The sequence below is a fragment of the Corylus avellana genome, chromosome ca3 (assembly GCF_901000735.1).
Source record: "Corylus avellana chromosome ca3, CavTom2PMs-1.0".
Taxonomy (NCBI): Eukaryota; Viridiplantae; Streptophyta; class Magnoliopsida; order Fagales; family Betulaceae; genus Corylus; species Corylus avellana.
This window is the reverse complement of record NC_081543.1, coordinates 39,498,334-39,519,450: the sequence shown is the minus strand read 5'-3', so window position 1 is coordinate 39,519,450 and position 21,117 is coordinate 39,498,334. Positions and strand designations below refer to the sequence as shown.

General features: G+C 35.3%; 3 protein-coding genes across 6 annotated transcripts; 2 read left to right on the top strand and 1 right to left on the bottom strand.

The window, feature by feature from the left end:
• Positions 1-2,155: 2,155 nt before the first annotated feature.
• On the top strand, positions 2,156-5,696 carry LOC132175035 (THO complex subunit 3). The gene is made up of 11 exons (XM_059586835.1): positions 2,156-2,262; positions 2,383-2,478; positions 2,580-2,709; positions 2,939-3,030; positions 3,212-3,280; positions 3,798-3,855; positions 3,979-4,078; positions 4,315-4,401; positions 4,559-4,637; positions 5,029-5,161; positions 5,293-5,696. Exons 1-11 carry the CDS (start codon positions 2,200-2,202, stop codon positions 5,325-5,327), a joined length of 942 nt encoding a protein of 313 aa, XP_059442818.1. The 5' UTR covers positions 2,156-2,199; the 3' UTR covers positions 5,328-5,696.
• A 126-nt stretch (positions 5,697-5,822) lies between these two features.
• On the bottom strand, positions 5,823-7,599 carry LOC132175684 (uncharacterized). 2 transcript variants are annotated; one of them, XR_009439454.1, is made up of 3 exons: positions 6,696-7,599; positions 6,551-6,610; positions 5,823-6,470 (listed from the first exon to the last, which is right to left on the bottom strand). XR_009439454.1 is itself a non-coding variant. In XM_059587706.1 (2 exons), exon 1 carries the CDS (start codon positions 7,421-7,423, stop codon positions 6,743-6,745), a length of 681 nt encoding a protein of 226 aa, XP_059443689.1. In that variant the 5' UTR covers positions 7,424-7,599; the 3' UTR covers positions 5,823-6,610; positions 6,696-6,742. The 2 variants fall into 2 exon arrangements, 1 of the variants encoding a protein (XP_059443689.1); XM_059587706.1 differs by having other exon boundaries at positions 5,823-6,610.
• A 384-nt stretch (positions 7,600-7,983) lies between these two features.
• Positions 7,984-19,893, top strand: LOC132173365 (nuclear pore complex protein NUP93A-like). Of its 3 annotated transcripts, none has more exons than XR_009439315.1 (16): positions 7,984-8,125; positions 8,803-8,894; positions 9,026-9,092; positions 10,202-10,258; positions 11,455-11,544; positions 11,801-12,070; positions 12,493-12,588; positions 12,707-12,841; positions 13,202-13,255; positions 13,364-13,399; positions 14,289-14,375; positions 14,899-15,801; positions 16,443-16,624; positions 17,509-17,800; positions 18,610-18,764; positions 19,630-19,893. XR_009439315.1 is itself a non-coding variant. In XM_059584841.1 (15 exons), exons 1-15 carry the CDS (start codon positions 8,024-8,026, stop codon positions 18,685-18,687), a joined length of 2,589 nt encoding a protein of 862 aa, XP_059440824.1. In that variant the 5' UTR covers positions 7,984-8,023; the 3' UTR covers positions 18,688-18,932. The 3 variants fall into 3 exon arrangements, 1 of the variants encoding a protein (XP_059440824.1); XR_009439314.1 differs by having other exon boundaries at positions 13,364-13,447; XM_059584841.1 differs by lacking the exon at positions 19,630-19,893 and having other exon boundaries at positions 13,364-13,447; positions 18,610-18,932.
• Positions 19,894-21,117: the final 1,224 nt, after the last annotated feature.

Sequence of the window (21,117 nt, the reverse complement as noted above, 5' to 3'; positions counted from 1 at the left end):
TTCGCTAATCCCAATGCTAATTGTTAGTGGAAGAATATATGGCTGTCTATTTTGAGGACATGATCATCAACAATTTTAAACATTTCCTCCCTTGGATTTATGCCACCGATGAAAATAAAATCAAAGGCTCACGAAAGGGTGGGTCCATGATTGCTAATTCTGCTGCCGTGTTCTCATATGAGACCAATTATCAATTATGGCGGTCGTTGGTCAATCTGAAAACGAAATAATTTGTACAGCAAATCAATCATATTTTAAAATTTTATAAAAAATAAATAAAGAAATAAATTATGATCGTATATGTTAGGTAATGAATCGGCCAAAAAATACCAAATGGGCCTCAAAGGCTATTTTCATCATATAAGTCCACCTGTAAAGTACATGACTAACATTAAGCTAGTCCGCCGAGGGTCAGACGGGAAAAACAAGTTTACAACAAGAGAAGCCACGTTCACTAGAGAACGTGGTCAAGCTTGCAGCGCTGAAACCGAGCCACGTTATGCACAAATGTGGCCGAGCCATCAACCAACTCTTGATCATGATCCATTTTTCTAGCATTGCGCACAATGAATTTTCAAGCTATATTTCTCTCTCAAATTTTAAATCATCGACTGACTTATGCATCGAAACTATTCCCACTAGTACACTTCGGCAAGCTCTTATCCTATTTCTCTCTTTTGCAAATTCGTATATCTTGAACTTAGTGTCATGTTATCTTTCGAAAAACTGTCATCAACAATATATAATAAAATAAAGCGGAACATTTGCAGAGGATGTAGCATTCACGTTTGGGTTGTTGGGATGTTGCTTTAAGAGTTTCGATAGATTACTACGTGGAGGAAAAAGAAGGCCTAAATATAGATGTGTATATTAAGTTATTGACTCAAAATTCAGAGATTGGGCATAAGGTGGACTTTCTCAGATAAAACCTCTGCCCCATATACTCTTATTTATTGATGTATATAATAAATAATTTCTCCTCTCTCTCTCTTTTTCTTTTTTCTTTTTTGAATTTAAGTACAAAAAGAGAAGGAGAATGAGAAAGATACCTCATACATCAAACACAAAAAAAAATAGTGGGTAATGCAATAAAATAACCAAAATAACAAGCACAATGCAAATAGATCCTAGAGATTATTGGGAATGGCCCAAAAGATATTTGAATTTTGACTCATTGACCAAGAAAAAAAAGTTATCTTAATTGATTGCTTGATGTGGTAGTCCAAAATTGCAAATGCCTGTAGATATTCCAACTGCGTCAGCAAGCAAACTTGAAAGCCATGAAGGGAGAGAGTGCATTGAAACCGATTAGATCAGAGTTGCTTAAGCAGAACACTACCGCGATGTTCGGTGATAGAAGTACTCAATAATGAAGGCAAAGAAGACATTGCAACATGGTATGCAACAAGATATGTGACTCTTTGTAGACAAAATTTGAGTATATATTGTGGAGATTCAAAAGATAAATAGAGAGGAAGTCGTAGATTTAAATGAAAGAGAAAGACAGAGATTCACTTAAAATTTTATTACATATTCTACAAATTACAATGAGTTTGATGCTAATAATTAGAGTAGGAGAAATATTTAAACGGTAATAACAGAATTATGAGGATACTAAAATGTAACAAGGAAATTTAAAGGTTTCCAATCTGCCTTACATTTAGAAAGAACCTCCAATTTCTAGGTTTATTCACTTGAATCATTGAGACCGACAAGCTTTTGCTTTTATCAATTATCACTTGTCACCTTTCCTTTTTCTTTTATCAAAATAAAAATATTAACGACTAATAAAAAACATAAAATTATTAAAATTATTGTCACCTTTACAATTATTTGTTTATTTATTTTAATAAAACCAACTCAGGATTTTTCAGGATTGTTTTTTTTTTTTTTTTTAGGATTTTTGAAGTCGAAAATGTCGTATGTATAGGCTTTTCCAAAAGTTGTCATGACAATTCATTTTGTAACATTTTTTAGAAGATTGTCACAAGACAATATACGGAGCGGGCATTTTGTGGCGCTTTAATAACTTATCATAACGCTCTTCATATAGGAGCCGCCTTTACAAAACAACTATCGTCGCAATAACTATCCTTCCAATAGGTTTTCCTTCTTTAATGCGCTCGTATGAATTAAAGAAAAACAGAGAATCCTTAGAGGCCTTGCTTCGAGTCTGCTTCGAGTGTGAAATTAGAACAGATGGAGCCATCAGTTCCTTTCAAGAATCTCCACAACCGAGAGTATCAAGGTCACAAGAAGAAGGTTCTCTCTCTCTCTCTCTCTCTCTCTTTCTCTCTCTCTCTCTATGTATTAGTTTCCATGCGCAACCCTAGAGTAATGGACGGTTTTTTTAAATTTATTTTTGTTGGGTCCAATTGAAAGGTACATTCGGTGGCGTGGAATTGTGCAGGCACGAAGCTAGCTTCGGGTTCTGTGGATCAAACCGCTCGTGTCTGGCACATTGAGTCACATGGGCATGTAAGCTTCTATACCATATTTGGTTCTTGTTGTTGTTAATCGAACTTATCGACAATGATAATGATTAACGAGGACGATAACCCATATGGTGCTTGTTACAGGGAAAGGCTAAAGATATTGAACTGAAGGGTCACACAGATAGTGTGGATCAGCTGTGTTGGGACCCCAAACATGCTGATCTTATTGCAACTGCGTCAGGCGACAAGACTGTCCGTTTGTGGGATGCTCGAAGTAAGCAAAAATCCCTCTATTCTATTTATTACAATGAGAGGGTTTGCTGTCAAATCATCTGGGTTATCTAAAGTTGACACTTTTAACTGAATATCATGCATGATAATTGATATCTGGGTTATTCGAACGATTTTGTAATGTTTTCTGATCCCACCTTATAAAGTTTTATAATAACGATTTGGGTGATTAGAACAGACGCTTGTTTTTGTGCCTATGCTGAGTTTTACAGGTGGGAAATGCTCACAGCAGGCAGAACTTAGTGGGGAGAACATCAACATCACCTACAAACCCGATGGGACACACGTAGCTGTTGGCAATAGGGTGTGTAATATTCCACGGTAGTCCCATGTCATGTTCCAAAACATCAGCAGCTTTGTGATTGTTCTAAATGTTTTTACTCATCAAATTCTGAGTACTAGTACTAACCATTGGTCATAAAGCAGATATTGGATAGATATGGTAATCGCTGCTCTTTCTTAATCTAACCTCTAACTCATTGTAGGATGATGAACTAACAATACTGGATGTTCGGAAATTTAAGCCAATTCATAAGCGCAAATTCAGCTATGAGGTAATCTTTTTTAGTTCCGAACTTGATGTTAATTTCTTTTCTGTTTTTCTTCATCAATTTTTTTATGATGTGTATGTATCTTCATTTGTTTATTGTTTGTTAATTCGGTCTGGTGCCTTGCCTCACTAAAGTTATGAATCTGCACATCTTTTTATTTTCACGCTGACTATGTAATGGTATAAACATTACCATCCAGCTCTATTTAAGGTCTATCTCTTTTTGGCCTTGTGCTCCACATAATGCTTCAACTTGATTTATATCACTCATTACTTAGTAATCATTGTTTCTCAGGCACAAAATCAAACGTGTTTACATGACTTCACCTTGTGGAAGCTCTAAAAATTATATTGTTGCATAACTTATCTTTACAAACTATAGTCGGAATATGTGACCTTATCTGGAGAGTTGTTACCCCAACTGTATATATACATATGCAACAATCAGAGAGATGCCATTGAATTCTATTAATGATTGTTTATTTCATATGCTTCTTAAATAGTCCACTTATTTTTTCCAGGTAAATGAGATCGCATGGAACATGACAGGAGAGATGTTCTTTTTGACAACTGGAAATGGTAAAAATTAATTCTAAGAGGGAGTTTACTTTTCTTTATGTATAAATTTACTGATTAGAAAATGAACTATGTGCCATTTCTATTTGCTGGAATCGACATTTGATTATGTATTCTTCTGTTCAGGTACCGTTGAAGTGCTAGCGTACCCATCTCTGCGACCACTTGACACCCTTATGGCTCATACAGCTGGTTGCTATTGTATTGCAATTGATCCAATGGGAAGGTGTGCTTTAAAGCTCTCTTATTTTATTTTGGGCTTTTTCACTTGTGAAAACAGCTGCTTACTACTTATATACTTATGAGGATATTGTCATGGTCCACTTGTTAAAACATTTCCGCTTGCTTATACTTTTCCTTTTAAAAGAACCACATTCTTTTAAAATTAGTTTCAGATAGAACATCAAGAATATAAATAATTTTCTTATTCTGACCCCCTATTGTTCTTCTGACTATGACCAGATATTTTGCAGTTGGAAGTGCTGATTCCTTAGTCAGCCTTTGGGGTATATCAGAGATGCTCTGCGTGCGAACATTTACAAAACTTGAGTGAGTTTTCCATTGGGGTATCATTTAGTTTATTAGTGCTTAGTGAGCTTTGCAGTTGTTAACCAAGTACTATCATTGTTGAGGTTTTTTTCATTCAAGTATTGGACTAAAATTTGCGTCCCCAGGCATGGAACTGACCTTGTCATGCTTTTCTCAGATGGCCTGTCCGGACAATAAGCTTCAATCACACTGGAGAGTATATTGCTTCTGCCAGTGAAGACTTGTTCATTGATATAGTAAGTATCCATGTGACTAAACTGACTTTTCTTTCTCAAGGAATGTAGTTAGGTTATTATGGCTAACGCCTGTCCCTCTATCCAGATGATGCGTAGTATATGGTTTGCTATGTTTTGCAAAAACAGAGTCAAGTTCAGTACTGTTGCCCATATGCCCATAGGACTGAGGAAACCTTGGATTATATTCATTCTTACTTTTGTGGTCCTTCTCGAACGTTTGACTTTTTAGCTGAAGATATAGCTTGGTTTAGTGATTTTCCAATTCATGTCCAAGTCCTTAAAAATAAAAATTTATTATGTGGGACATACAAAGGATTCTGTATATCCAAACTTTCGCATAAAGTTGGATAAGAGAATGATAAATTGATAATATTGATACTGTATGATACAGGCAAATGTTCAAACTGGACGGACAGTACATCAGATACCATGTCGGGCTGCCATGAACAGTGTGGAATGGAATCCAAAATACAATTTACTTGCGTATGCTGGGGATGACAAGAACAAATATCAGACTGATGAAGGTATTGCCAGTTGTATGCTGTGTTAAAGAGAATTTTGTTAATGCCAGTGATCTTAAAGAAACCCAATCTGCGATGCACACTTGTTTCAGCTAAATACTGACAAAGTATCCTCATTTTATTTCTTGTCGCAGGTGTTTTTAGAATATTTGGCTTTGAAAGCGCCTGACAGCAATGCAGGGAGCATTGGACCAGGATTTTTAATCAACTTTATGTGTAGAACACCAGTTGGATTTCTCCCCTTTTTTGACTGGTGTTTGTTTAATTTTAGAGTGAGAGAGATGAAATTTGTAACATCTTGATAGTAAAAAAGTGGCAATAATTTCATCAGCATTGGGCCAGCATGGTTTTTTTTTTTTTTTTTTTTCAATTTTATATGAAGAACACACCAGTTAGATTTCTCCCCTTTTGACTCGTAACGGTGTTTGTTTAATTTAGAGGGCGGGAGATGAAAGTTGTAAACCCGTTGTAATCAGTACACCTCTTGTGAACACTTCCATAGTTGATGAATTGAGATCACAACTGAGTTTTCTCATCATCCAGATGTGTCTTCACGTTTCCAAGTCTTTGTTTATATATATATATATATATATATATATATAAAATTCAACGAGTATTTTTATTTTTATTTTTGGCAGTATAGATGAATCGAACACACAAGAGAGCATGGAATTTAGAATAACTAAATTTATTGTAAAGCAAGAAGTGAGCACACAGGCAGTGTTGCTTACTAGGAACATCCTAATTAAATTGTTATACAAGACCTCCATTAACGATGGACTGTAAAAGCTTTCTAGCTAATACACCGGAGAGTTGTAATGCTGCGTTTGGGAAGGAAGAGTCGCTCCTGAAAAAGGAATCTATTGATTCTATCCTAATTGGTTGGACTGATTTGCTTCACGGACTAGGTCTCTGGTTTGAGGCCAAGATAGCTGCGCCAAGTAAAAGAATTCTGGCACCAAATCTGGAGTATAATTTTTCTGGCTGAAGTATTCGGGATCAGGGCACACTGAATTGCAGAGTAATCTTAAATGTGTGATTTAGCTATCACAATTCCGCTCACTCAGGCAGCAGCTCTCATTGGAATCTGCAGCAGAATTTAGAGATGGGAAGAATCTGATCAATTTCTTCAGCTTTCAGGCCGGATGTGTAATCAGAACTTCCAACGGTGCATAAATTTGCTTGTTTTATGAATACTAATAATTATCGGACCGAAGAGGCTTCATCCCCTAGGAGAGATTGAACCGAAGCAATGGACTCAGATCTCTACCATTATCATCTTCATAAATATTGCCGAAATTCTTCATAAATACTGCATAAAAGTAGGACAAATCTAGTAAAGGAAGCATATAATGGATATAAATTATAATGGCAATGACAAGTTCTTATTACTTCGACACTGGAAGATTGATCTCACAGCTCCATTTTGTTCCCATTCTCCAACATCACAGCCTGCAGAAACCACATTTTGGGATTTCATTTCTATGAAAAAGGAGACGACATTTATAACGATGTATGTTATAATGTTTTTTATTACCTTGAACGATCTAACAGACAACGCCAGTAAACGAAAAATTCCAACGATCAGAAGCCGCAAAGGATAAACTTGGTAGCCGGAAATACCAAACCTGCAAAGCAAACAAGAGCGATGGTTATCAGATACCGAGAAAACCAAGTAAGCGGCTTCCATTTGATCTCGACGCTCGAGCTCTTCATCCTCTTTCCACTATGAGGCTCCTTAGACAAATCAAAGCTAGCCCCCTTCATCCTCAACTCCTGAATACACCTCGTGACCGCCCGGCTATCGGTCCTCTCCCTCTGCAACTGCTTCCACACCTTCCAAAACCTCCAAAGCTTCACCTGCACCAAGAACACAAACACAAGCGAGGTCGAGACAGATAAAAGACCAGGTATCCACCATTTCATGCAAGTGTGGGAAGTATCCTCCTCTTGGGAGTTAACCGAAGAGTTAAACAGGATGGTCAAGAAAAACCCATGAAAGATGAAAAAGAAACAGCACAGTTGGAAAAGTTCTCTTTTGATAGAGTCCAATCTAGTCTCTTTAAGGGCGATGCGCCGGCCGAAAATGTCCTCTTCTCTTTGCCAGAGTTTAAGGAGCAAGAGATGGCCGGGGCTCTCAGAGATTTCCATTAGTGGGTGGTGTTGGATTGCCGCCGAGATTGTGTTCATGGCAGACAAGAGTTTGTGCTGTTGCTCTTCATCTACTGGGATTTCTACAATGTGGGCATCTTTCATTTCGGCCATTGCAGATAGTTAGATAGATAAATCAAACTTATTATGCACAAATGAAAACAGAAAACAAAAATGGCAGGCGTTGGCTAATTATAAAAGAGAAAATTTCAGATAAATAGACAAATGTATAAATAAATGGCAGAGAGTTTGCTTTCGTATTGGTTTGCTTTAGAAAGATGAGAGAAGAAGAAGATAAGAGGAAGTGAGAAACAGACTCCTACTTAAATATTGTTGCAGAAACGCCTGGGATTCTCAACGGTCCATTTTACTGTGCATTGGCAACGGTCGAATTTTTATTTTATATTTGTTGATAATTTCAACGGTTACATTTATGATTTATCTTTCTCGGCTCTCTCACAGACTCACAGTCACACATGGCATGGGCCTAGATATTCTTTCGGCTCGAACTTCTGTATCGGCCCGTTTTTCTCATGTGATTGACCCGGCCCACTCACCTAAGCCGGGTTATTCCTGACTCAAAACAAACCGCTAAATTTATAAACACGTGAATATAATACATCGCCATATAGTTTATGTCCGGCGGCAATATTGTAGGAGCACCTTTAATTTTAAATTGTAGAGTAGCTAAAAGTAGTAGTAGTAGCAGCAGCAATGGCGACCGAGCAAGGCTTCAGTGGCTGGACCGATCTGCTCCATTCTTCCTCGAAGCTTCTCGAACAATCCGGTCCTTCCGCTCAGTTCCCGCCTCTTCAGGTTCCATCCTACTCTCTTTTACAGTTTTTTCTGTTTTGGTTCCCGAGAGAATGTAGGAAAATTTAAAGAAGAAAATGTGATTTCTTCACGTGTTGGATTTTGTCTTAGGTTTTGCTTGCTGAGAAAAATGAAGGAACGAGAAATTTATTGTTAGCTGCGAATTCATGAAATGCTTTGTTCTAGACCGCCGTTTGCTTTCCTAGAAAATGGAGGAAAGTAGACGGAAGGAGAAAAATAGTGTTGGAGTTTCGTTGTTTGAGAGAAATGACGGGAAAGTACAGATATTAAATTAAAAACTAACCTACACAAAGTTTATAATAACCTCGAGATTTAAGAATACAATTTTTAGACTTCATAGGGAGCTTATAGACACAGGAAGGAAATATTTTCGTGCAAAGCAGGGCAAATACTTGTTTAGCAGTCAACTAGAGCAAAAAATTTTAATTTATCTAAACAAAGCTTAAGGGTCCCTTTTCTGCATACGGAGCTTATTGCTACTAAAGAAAAAGTAAGAGTGTTAGGTATTTCTAAAAGAAATTGGGAATTCTTGTCATAAAAAAATATCGGTTGGTATTCCTAGAAAAATAAGTAGTAGATGGAAAGAAACTGGGCATTTGGTGTGTGGATGAATGCATCTTTTTTTTTCTTTTCAAGTTAATGGTTTGTATCTATTTCAGAGAAACTTAGATCAGTTAGAAGCATTATCTAAGAAGCTCAAAACAAAAACCCTGCGAGTTGAGGCTCCTTCTCAATCTATTGCTGCCACAAGGTTCCTCTATGATTCTTGTTGTAGATTCTCACATGTGATTCTCACACATATTATTACTTGAATTTACAATTTTGTTGCCAAGAAAAGATTTACAATGATATCTTCTACTATCTCTATTGTTGCATTTACAGGCTTCTTGCACGTGAGGGAATAAATGCAGAGCAGCTTGCACGGGATCTGAAGTCTTTTGAATTGAAGGTAAAATATTATTTGCATTCTACTTGTTTAATGTATATAACCTAGCCTTATTGGCTGCATATGGTAATTATATATGGACATGTCTTGATTGGCTTTAGATGTAAAATTTTCAGTAGTTTTTTCACCTTGATCATAGGTAGGTATTGAACACAATGCAATTCCCTGCTTTTTCTCATGCCCTCTTTCACAAATTAGTAAACTTAGCTCTATATTCTTTGGAAGCCATGTCTCTAAAATTCAACTCAACTCTAGAAATCCATAGTCTTATTATGAGGTTAAAACAATATGCAATTTTCTTGGAGAAGTATTTAAGGGAAAAAAAGTCCCTAGAAAAGTTGATTTTTTTTGTTTGGACAGCTGCCTTGGGAAAAATGTACTGTGGATAACCTGATTAAAAGAAACTTAATCCTGGCGGCTTGGTGTTGCATGCATAGGTGTGTTGGCAAGATCAATTGATCACCTGATAATTCATTGCTCAATTGCTAGGGATTTATGTTCCTTTGTTTTTGAGATCAAAGGATTCAATAGGTAATGCCTTAGAAAGTAGTTAAGATGTGCTTCGGGTGGAAAGGTCTTTTTGAAAAGCATAGTAGTTCTACCTTCGAAGGTGACTTCTAAACAAAAGGTTTTATCTGGAAAAGGTGGCCCTCCTTTGCCTTATTTGGACATATGGAGAGGGAAGAACAACCATATGTTTAATGGTGTTGTCTATTATTGAGCTAAAATGTTGATTTCAATGGGTATTGTATGAGTGCCTATTGGTTGTGGCAGTGTTCCTATCCCTTCCTTTGTAGACTTTGTTGATTATTTATATTTTATCTTGTAATTCTTGGGAGGGATTCTATGTATGCTGCATGTATGATATTACGTATCAAAAAAGAAATGGTCCTATTTGCGCTTTGTTTGATCATTCTTTTGATTTAATCTCTATCATAGTAGTTGTCACGCTCAAAGTTACTTCTGCTTTTGCTTTCTTGGTTCTACTTTGCCTTGTCTAAATGCTTTTTTTTTTGCAATCTTTTATATGATTGTTCTTTTATGAATATTATGATCTTTTTGCTTATTATCTGCTCTTTATTGTGTTTTTTTTCTTATATTTTTATCTGAAGACAACATTTGAGGATGTTTTCCCTGAGGCAACAAGTGTCGAAGAGTATTTGCAGCAGGTAGTTTTCTTAATCTGACTTAAATAATTTTTAGTCAATAATAAATAAATAAAAGAATCTGACTTAAATATTTTAATATCACGAGGGATTTTTTTTGGGGGTGGGGGGCAATTGGAGAAAAGAAAAACTTATGGGGTTTTTTTGTGTTTTACCTCCAAAATTTTTGAAAAAACATACCTTTAGAGATTTTCCTGGCTTTGTCTCTGACTATTCATGCGTTTGGTGATTGTTCTACATTCTTTTGCATTCCAACTTTGGTGCTAAAAGAACAGAATTACTGGCGGTATGGATAAATGACTGTTTGGATAGCTATTTCCTCCACAAATATGATTACATGTCTGTCATTACTTACTCACTAGTACAGCAAATTTTAAAGAGTCAATGCTTATGAGCAATCTTGCTCGACTTTCTCTGTTAAGTACATGATGATACTCATATTTTATATATTGGTTTCAAATATACTGATAGATAATCTACATATTTTTTACTTGGAAGTGGCCGAAGACCAATTCAAAGTTTAAGTTTAAATTAGTTCTGGTTCTAGGCTAGAAGAGATTCTTGAAAATCTACCAGTTTTCCAATAAGAGCAAGGAACACAGCTACCAGCTTGTTCTGGGGGTGTTTTGGAGGGAGAAATAATTGATTCTCTATCAGATTTTTTATTTTTTTATTTATTTTTTTTATTTCTTATAATTTTTCTTTTTTTTCAATCTTCAACTTGTAAATGAAAAGTTAAAACTGGCCTCTTTCCCCTCCCAACATGAACATGCAGTTTGATTGTGCTGTTGCAGTACAGCTCCTTTATCCTGATCACCACGATTATTCTAATTTGGTTTCATGAATCTGCAGATAAATAATTGATTTATTGGGATGTTTGTCAAATACTTAATTCTCTATCAGATTTTTTTATTTTTTTAATTTTTTTTTAAAAGTTTTTAAAATTTTCTTTTTTTCAATCTTCAACTAGTAAATGAATACTTAAAACTGGCTTCTTTCCCCTCCCAACGTGAACATGCAGTTTGATTGTGCTGTTGCGGTACAGCCCCTTTATCCTGACCACGATTATTCTAATTTGGTTTCATGAATCTGCTTTCTTTTTTAGTACCTCACAGAGTATTCAGCCACTTTCCACTTGCATTTTTGAGAGTGCTTGATATTGGTATCTTGATAATGGTGTATGTGATATTTCTTCTCAGGTTCATGAGATGGCAATGGTCTCAGCCATTCAGGAAGCTCAGAAGGATAATCTAAGAAGCTTTAATGATTACATGATGAAAGTTTTGCAGGTTATGACTTAGTTTTACCCTATACAAATTTTTGGGTTTGTTTCTTTATATTTGGACATGACACTTTCACACACATGCCTGTGCACACACACAAACACAAACACATATATTTGTAGGTATTTCTTGGAGCTGTGTTTTAGCTTCAAAATTCTCAATATGGAGTGTCCATTTTGGACCATCCATAATAAATCTTACATATTTTATGAGAAATTTTTCTTTGCACTCTGAATGCTGTGTATAATTTTATTTATAACAGGAGGATTGGCAAAAGGAAAAACGCGATTTTCTTCAGAGTTTAAGCCAAATTTCAACATTACCCAGGACTAATATGATTGAAACCTGCTCCGGGGGTTCTCATCCTGGTCAAACAGTGTCCATTGCATCTAGCTCTCAAGTTTCACCTGGTCCATCTACGAAGGATCTCGTACCTCTAGCTAACAAGCCTATCCTCGATAAAAAGGCATCAATCTATGCTGAAGTTGTGAAGAATCTGAATAATGCAAGGGAGCGTGGCTTACCATTTAAGGTAAGGATGATTATTGCCTTTTTAACTTATTGCTACATCATGTTGAAAGGCATCTAAGCTTGGGTGGCCTGATTGTTTTTTTTTTTTTTTTTGGGTTTAATAATCAGCTAAGTATTGGTACGAATTGGAAAGTTGCAATTCAACATGAGATGTTGTCATCTTAACCACTTATTGCCTTTTGGTTAAAAGAACCAGTTTGCAGCATATTTGAACTTTTGATACGTCATACTGTCAAGTTATATTGCCTTTTTCTTTCATTGTACTTTCGATCTTAGTTTTTTTTAACTTGAAGTTGGTTTTTGTTATGCGTTTGTTAGGCTTTTACTTTAGGCGACAGGTTCTTTTAGTTCAAAGTTGGCTTTTGTTGTGTATTTTATGTTTTCTATATGTATGACATATTTGCTGTTTATTCTTTTTACTAGCCTGCTACAGCTTTCAAGGGTGCTCATGAAAGTTTAGGCATTGAGGGATCTAGTGGAAAATCTGTTAACATGCAGAAGATATGGCACCTCATTCAGGTGTAACCTCTAACATTGCACTTAGCTTTTCTGATCTATTCTAGTCTGAGAGCTTGTTATCTTATATATAATGTTCTCTTTTTAATACAAGTAGTTATTCGTATTTTCATTTCGACAGATTCTGATGGGTGAGGATTCAACTGTGCAACATAATGTTTCCAAGAAGATGTCACTAATCATTGGTGCCAGGCGCCATCTGGAATGGGGGCATGAGAAATATATCATGGATACAATACAAAGTCATCCTGCACAGGTTATAACTTTGTCTAGTATCATATTATTTCAATGCTGATGTTAACATTTCCAAACTGAATTTAGTTAATGAATGCTTATGTGTTTTGTTATAGATCTCTTAGTTATTATTTGATTATTGATTCTCCTTCGGTGGTTGAACGCTTAATCTATTGTTGCGTGTTCATATGAACTTTACTTTTTGTAATGATTAAAATGCTTTTTTTTTTTTTTTTCCCATTATTTCTTCTATAAGCATCTCGCTCATTAGATATGTATGAAAACATAAAGTACAGATCTCTTGGAAATGGTTGTTTCAAAGCTTGTATTTGCATTGGTTATTTCAACACTCATGTTTTGTGGACATGTTTTGATCTCATAGGCTGCTCTTGGTGGGGCTGTTGGAAATTTGCAAAGAGTCCGCGCCTTTCTTCGGGTTTGTTAACATGCTTCCTTTGAATTTTCAGGAATCGCATATAATGACACATTATATCATCCTGTCAAAAATTAATTATTTGTCTTAATATTATTTATTTTTGTGCAGATTCGTTTAAGGGATTATGGTGTTTTGGATTTTGATGTAGGTGATGCTCGTAGACAACCTCCTGTTGATACCACCTGGCAGCAGGTCTTGAATACTTATATCTGTATTTTTAATCTAGCTTGCATTTCGTTAGTCAATCTACTTGTTTTAAATTAAAGTTATGTATAATCTAGCATGCATTTCAAATTTCAAGTTATGTATAAAGCTGATTAGTTTCAAACACTCGATGCAATTCACAAGTTCCAATCCATGGCTGATGTCAAATTTTGAAGTAATCCGTTGCATGACTGCTAAATTTGGTCATGTTTAAGCTATTAAGCATGTTCCTTTACTATTTGAAGAACTTAAAAGTAAGGTGTCCTGATACTGGTAGTTTGTGCATGTGATATTTATGATCCACTGGGTTCACATCACACACATCTCAAATAGATTTTATGTCTGTGGTCTCCCATAGTTCCTCGTTTAACGTCTTGTGAAGTTGTTTGAAACTTCGACCTTTAGTCCTCGGCTATCTTGCTTTAAAGGAGGGTAACTGAATTAGATTCAGAGGCATCTCAATTGTTGAATTGTTTTTGCACTTTTTTTTTTCTTTTCTCATTGTCAACATAGGCTGTTTGGGAACTGTTGTCCACATACTACTGGTCCTCGTTACTTTTAGATGTAATTGAAGGAGATATTCACTTCTTTTTAGTGTTTTTTGAGTCTGTCACTTTTGAAATTGTAAGCAATAACAGTACCATATGAAAGCAAAAATAGACATGGAATAGAAGCTACCAGTTCCCTTTTGTTTTTTGTGAACCTTTTGTTTTATCTGATAGATTTGATATGTTCAACTTATATTTTAGTTTTTACTATAGACTATTTTTTTTTTCCTACTTTTGAATAACTTTGTTTTTTACTAAATCCTATTCTTTATGTGTGACAGATATATTTTTGCTTAAGGACTGGATATTATGATGAAGCAAGAAATGTGGCTCTGTCATCCCGTGCTTCACACCAATTTGCTCCCTTGGTATAGATTGTTCACTGGTTATTGATAAGACTTTATTTTAGGGTAAAATGAACCTATACCTATGTGGTTGAATGCAATATTCTATAGGAGGTTTCAATTTTTCTAATCAAACCTCCTATAGTGTTCAATTGTTTTGATCAACTACTTTGATTCTCTTTTTCTTAAAATCATACTCCTTGTGTACTTGGGTACGCCCTTTGGTTTTTATTGAAGTCCTCTTATTAAAAAAAGAGTAATTAGTCAGATGAGATGCTAGTGATCCCAACCATCACTCAACCACATCCCTCTCTTTAATCATATCCCATTTGATATTCCATTAGTCATATGAGAATAATTTTTGTTCATGAGTAAGACAGGAAGATGATAGAATTAGTTGATTAGGACAAAGGGATACCACTAGGATTGTGAGTAGAAAAATTGGAAACTTAAAGGAGTGTCAATAGAACCGCATCAAATCGCAATGAGTGTTAGTGTATTTTACCCAATATTTTGTTGGACCTTAGTCATTCTTCCTTTTTGACAGCTTGCAGAGTGGATCAATACTGGGGGGATGGTGCCTGCTGAGACTGCAGCTGCTGCATCAGAAGAGTGCGAGAAAATGTTAAGAATGGGTGATCGGGTGGGAGGAGCTGCATATGACAAGAAAAAGTTGTTGTTGTATGCTATCATATCCGGTTCTCGCTGGCAAATTGACCGCCTGCTTAGAGATCTACCAAATCTGTTCAATACAATAGAGGATTTCTTATGGTTCAAACTGTCTTCAGTACGAGACTACCCAAGTAGAGTCTCATCTGTGAATCTAAATGAGGGAATGGTACCATACAGTTTGGATGATTTGCAGGTCTACTTGAACAAATTTGATCCATCATATTATACCAAAAATGGAAAGGATCCTCTGGTATACCCTTATGTTTTGCTTTTAAGCATCCAGTTGCTTCCAGCTGTCTTCTACTTGTCTAAGGAAACAGGAGATGAAGGATATAACATTGACGCTGCCCACATGTCAATTGTGTTAGCAGACCATGCCATCCTTTCTGAAGGTTCTGGTGCTGGGCAAAAACTGGAAGTGATGGATGCTTATGCCGAGGCATCTAGCATAATTAGGCAGTATGGATCTGTGTACTTACGTCACGGTGATCTATCAATGGCATTAGAATATTATGCACAAGCTGCTGCTTCAGTAGGTGGTGGACAATTTTCATGGACAGGAAGTGGTAATTCAGATCAGCAAAGGCAGAGAAGCTTGAAGTTGAAGCGACTCCTTACTGAGCTGTTGTTACGGGACGGTGGGATCTATCTTTTACTTGGTTCAAGAGGTACTGGAGAAGAAGGTCAATTAGGAAGGTTTTTGACTGATGCGAAAGCAAGACATCAATTTCTGCTGGAAGCTGCTCGCCAGTGTCAAGAAGCTGGGCTTTATGACAAAGTAATCTTAATTTCTTGCCTTATTCAATTTCTTTATTTCTGGAGTTTTATATGAAGAAATTGTGGCTTTTTTTTTTTTTTTGTAAGTAAAATAGTGTTTCTATCTTCATTTACCTTACTGGTATTAGTGATTTTCAGATAGCCTTATAGGATCTTTATGTTTGTTCCATATTCTACTCTTTAATCTTGGTGGTGGGCCATATTTTGTTTTATCTGCTAAAAGGTGCTAGTACCTTTTGGGAGTGGGAATGACTTCATGGTTTAACTATTCTTCAGACTCTCTTCGCTCCTTGGTGAACAACGTTTCCATGTTAAAATGAACTTGGAATGACTCCATGATGTTATTTGTTGACATTTTCATATTGGTTAAAAATTTTAAATGGTATTCTTATATATACATCTTTTACACACATCTTTGTCTCGAACGTCTTTACTTTCTTCTGTTTGCCATCTTTACTTTCTTCTGTTTGCCCCTCAATTTAAACTTATTCATGGTTTTATTCAATCTTCTGCCATCTTCAACTGTTAATGTTTCTTGCTTTTAACAGGTTTGCTTCAACTAATTTCATTTCCTCTTTCACTGTGTTATTTAACTTAATGTTTTGATCTTGATTTGACCCTTACATTTTGTTGAAAATTCAGTCTATAGAAATTCAGAAGAGAGTTGGGGCATTTTCAATGGCACTGGATACCATCAATAAGTGCCTCTCTGAAGCAATATGCGCCCTCTCACATGGTAGATTAGATGGCGAGAGCCGGACCGCTGGCCTCATTCATTCTGGCAATGAGATATTGGAGACATACAGATATTATCCTGAAGTCAGGTTATTCCAATACTCAGCATTTCAACATGTTCTTCTTGGTGTTTGTAGCTAGTCCTGGCCAATATTCTTGTATTTTTGTCACCCAAGTTCAATGGTAGATTGAAGCCAAAAGTTTTCAACTAAGACAAACCTTCTGAGACGTTAGAGCCTTTAAAAAAAATAAGAGCTCATATTCTGGAGTGGATTTGAAGTTCAATACTTTTAAAATTATGAAGCAATTTTGAATTGTTATAGTATAGAGTCATTAACTACACCCAGGTTCAATTTGTTAAGCACATTAGTGACAGAACTCAAGTTGACCCCAGCTTAATTAGGATTAACGCTCAATTGAGTCGAGTAAAAAGGCCAAAACTGAGTTTTGTCTATTATACTTTTATAATTAGTAATTTATTCACCATTACAGTGAATTTTAAAAATAAATGCGGAATCATCTTTGAAATATCTGGGATTTTTTTTCAAAAATTGTCAATGAAGTTTTTGTTTTAATTTTTATTAAATTTTGTTTTAAAATTTATGCCTGAAGCTATTGGTGAATTATGTTGCTGCTGCCTCCTTCGGACTGCTATGTTTTTGTTTGTTTGTTTTGTTTTGTTTTGTTTTGTTTTTTTGTTTTTTATGGGTTTCTGCAACAATTAGTTTGATATTTTATTTTCTTGGCTTTAATCTAGTATTTTTGAATTACTGGGACCTTCACACTTGATCAAAAAGTCAAAATTTTGATTAGTAAATTTAAGAAATATGATCGTGAATCTTTAATAATCTTGAACTGTTAACTGCCCTTATCTATGATTTATGTTAATTACATGTCATTGTTTACATTTTATGTAATCCTTATTTTATTTAATGTTTCCCCCAATCAAAGATCTCTTGAATTTGCGGTGCAGTCCTCAAGAGAGAGAGCATGTTTTGGAGCAACAAACCATATTAAGACAACTTGAGGCAATATTGTCAATCCACAAGTTGGCAAGAATGGGCCATCATCTAGACGCTTTAAGGGAGGTTGCCAAACTTCCATTTCTCCCATTAAATCCTCGAGCGCCAGATATTACTGTTGATGTGTTCCAGAATTTATCTTCTCATGTACAAGCTTGTGTTCCAGACCTTTTGAAGGTTGCTCTCACTTGCCTGGACAATGTGACAGATTCTGATGGATCACTTCGTGCCTTGAGGGCTAAGGTATGTTGAAATAAATGAATACAATTCTTCTACTATTTTTCCTTTGTTCTTTCTCTCTGCTACTATTATTTTGCTTATAGCCACTTGATAGCTTAAAACTTGTACTTTGAAGGGAACTTGTTTTGTTTTATATTGTCAAAATGGAATTCAAGGATGCTCATAAAAGTAAGTTTGTGTTTATGTACTGATGTATCATGGAACTTCATTATTCTTTCAAGCGGAGTTAAAGGTGGTTAGCTAGTGTAGTCAACTTGTAAAGTTTACTGATTGGATTCGTTGGTATGAGCTTGCTCCATTCAAGTTCAAAAAGAGTTATTTTCGTTCTCTTGAATTTAGCTTCTTTGGGGTTAAAAAAGGTCATGCCTAGAACGGTGGAAGGCAGATTGGCTGGTTGGACAGAGCCTTTTGGGAAGCACAGCAGTAGTGAAATTTGAAATGTTGTCCTTTACGTTGTATATTTGTATCTGGAGGGTTTGTTTACCCAATTTGTTAGAGTTTGTGGAGCACAAGAATTCAACAGACATGAGAAAATAAAAGCTTATGGACTTTAGGAATTAGTTTTCATTTTCTTTCTTATAGGGTATTTTCTCTTGCTTATTGCGTTCCTTCTTTGTGCTTTTTAATCGAGATTACTTAACTAAAAAAGGTTGTATATGATAATCTTTGAAATTGCCAACTTCATTTTACTGAGAGAGGGCCTACTAGGAGAATGTAGTAATGGTTTTTGGATTCCATACCCGAGTATCATCTGGTTTTTGGTATGTGCTGTTCTTGTTTAATGATGGGTGAATATTTTTTTGTCTTTGCAGATTGCAAGCTTTCTTGCTAATAATTTGAAAAGGAATTGGCCCCGTGATTTGTATGAAAAGGTTGCTCGGAGCTTGTGAGGCTTACAATTTACAAACCATGGCAGATTGAGATATCCCTATTCGGCATACAACTCTTAACAGGATTTTGGGTTGAGGTATCAAATATTTAGCCTTCTCTGTAAAAAAAAAATGAAAATCCATCAATATAGGCTATCTTACCATAATAACCAATGTAGAAAAATATATATATGCGTTGGTTAATGTATTTCGCAACACTTCCTTTTTGCTGACTAGAACCTTTGTACAATCTGCTCATTTCCATGTTTACAAGGTAGTTCCAATCAGTTAGTGGATCAATCCTTCCTAAAGAAAAAAAAAAAAAAAATCAAGAATTAACTGATGCTATCACATGAACATTGTAAAATAAAAATGAAGTATATGCAGTACTCATTGATTAAACAAGATGCATGTTATCACAAACTTAAGAAAAGCAAAAAAGAAACAAGAAACAAGAAAGGTATAGACCTGAATTGCTGAAAGAAAAATATATTTCAATTTGGTCCACGAATTGTAAATTGTATGAATCTAGCCATTATAAATAGCCGATGTGGCTAATGTCGTCACACACCTATCTTTACAAAATGCCCATGCCAGTTAATTTTATAGGCCATTGATGGTCAAGCAAGCTGAGGATAATATTGAAGTATGTTGGGGAAATAAATCACGTGACCTACTCGAAACAGTCCATAACGTGAAAAATAACTTCATAAATTCATTACGTGGAGAATAACACCTATTGTACAATTGATTAAATAATTTATGCTCACCATATGACAAGTATACCATAGGCCATATTTAGGAATCTCTTAAGTTCAAAATTGTCACTCTGTCAAAAAATAAGAGGGACACTCATATACGTTATCTCTTTAAACCTTTTCTATTCGGTTACTTTGCTAAACAATGTATTGATTTGAACATCGGAGTGTTAAGGAATTGGTGACAATTTTTTCTATTTTGCAGGTGGCCCATTGCCGGTTCGATTGTCAGAAAAATTACTTTAGCAAAGTATTTTTCAAAACCTTAAAAGAGTAAATTACAGTTTAGTAATGAAGTTAAATTTATCAACCAGTTATTAGTACCAAACTTATAGTATGGTTGTAAGAAAAATCTTCTTGGTGTTTGAGGGAACAACTCGCCTTTTCATTTTGATCTATTATTCCAGGGTTTTGACAGTATGGTGAATGGGAGGCAAATGCTCATCGATTGTTTTAGCATAATAGATTGTGTGAGGTTATACACTTGTTAGCCAATTCGTTTATTCTCCTTGAAGGGGATTCTCTGCTCTACATCTTTGCCATCAATAAAGATCATCTCTGCTTGAATTGGCTGCGTGCCCCAGTGATAGCTGATATTTGCTTATATCTTATGCGGTTTACTAATTGGACTGCTTCAAAAGTTTCAAGATGTGCTAACTTGAGAGTACATTTGGTTGCTAAATGGACCATTTCCAATAATATGTTTGGAAGTATTTCTGCTTTTTTCCCCTTTTCTCTCTTCACTTAGGTTTAAGAGTGGAAAAAACCCCCTTTGTAATCCTTTCCCCCCTCCCCCACTTTGATTTTATATATATATATATGTATATATATATATATATGGAAAAGTGAATAGAAATGATCTGACGAGAACAATGAAACAAATTGGAAGGATGTGACTAGAAGAATTAAAAATCTATGGATCTCAATAAAACAACATTAAACCAAGCATCAGTGAATTTAGCTTGTACCATGAAACTCAAAATCCAACCTAACAAAGTTTTATTTTAAATTGACTTGACAAAAAATTCAAAATGTATACCAGAATAACATGTTTTGAGAATAACATGTTTTGAGAAGATAGTTTAATAGATTGAATCAGCATTGGTTTTTGTGATTCCAACATAGAGTGATGGTTATCATGGTTTACAAGAGTCACATGCCTAGGGAATGCAGCAAAAGGACAACCTCCCTCCAATCAACATGCGCCACATGGCTAGTAGGTATGACAAGTCAGCTATAGAAGGCAACAGACACCCGGTAAAAAGGAAACTTTTATCTCATTCTTTTGAACCATATCTTCTTTTCTCTTGAAGTATTTGGCTTCGATGCTTCATATTTAACTCCAAGTTTTTTTTATGAAAAAGAAAGAACGTGGAATTAAATATGAGCGGTTAATAATACTTCATAACATGTGTTGTAAATTTTTTACCGCACTTAAAAAAGCAAATTCCTCTCCTAACTATTATCTTCAATTATATTGACTTAATCATCAAAGTTATATTAGACTATTTATCTTTGGCAATCAGAATACGATCATCTTCACTTCAAATGAACTAGATAGTATTCAATTAGTTATATTTGAAGAGTATTATTATTTTTTTATTTTATGAAAAGATAAAATTACTCTTTTAATATAAGTAACCGAATATTTATCAGTTATTTAAGATCTTAATTCCGTACAACCTCTTGTGAT

What these genes read in the sequence shown, in the direction of transcription:
- LOC132175035 (XM_059586835.1), top strand. Translation starts at nt 2,200, where the DNA reads ATGGAGCCATCAGTTCCTTTCAAGAATCTCCACAACCGAGAGTATCAA. An exon ending in ATCAAGGTCACAAGAAGAAG is followed by an intron (nt 2,263 to 2,382) that starts GTTCTCTCTCTC and finishes TCCAATTGAAAG; the next exon opens with GTACATTCGGTGGCGTGGAA. An exon ending in CCGTTTGTGGGATGCTCGAA is followed by an intron (nt 2,710 to 2,938) that starts GTAAGCAAAAAT and finishes TGAGTTTTACAG; the next exon opens with GTGGGAAATGCTCACAGCAG.
- LOC132175684 (XM_059587706.1), bottom strand. Translation starts at nt 7,423, where the DNA reads ATGGCCGAAATGAAAGATGCCCACATTGTAGAAATCCCAGTAGATGAA.
- LOC132173365 (XM_059584841.1), top strand. Translation starts at nt 8,024, where the DNA reads ATGGCGACCGAGCAAGGCTTCAGTGGCTGGACCGATCTGCTCCATTCT. An exon ending in AGCGTGGCTTACCATTTAAG is followed by an intron (nt 12,071 to 12,492) that starts GTAAGGATGATT and finishes TCTTTTTACTAG; the next exon opens with CCTGCTACAGCTTTCAAGGG. An exon ending in AAGCTGGGCTTTATGACAAA is followed by an intron (nt 15,802 to 16,442) that starts GTAATCTTAATT and finishes TTGAAAATTCAG; the next exon opens with TCTATAGAAATTCAGAAGAG.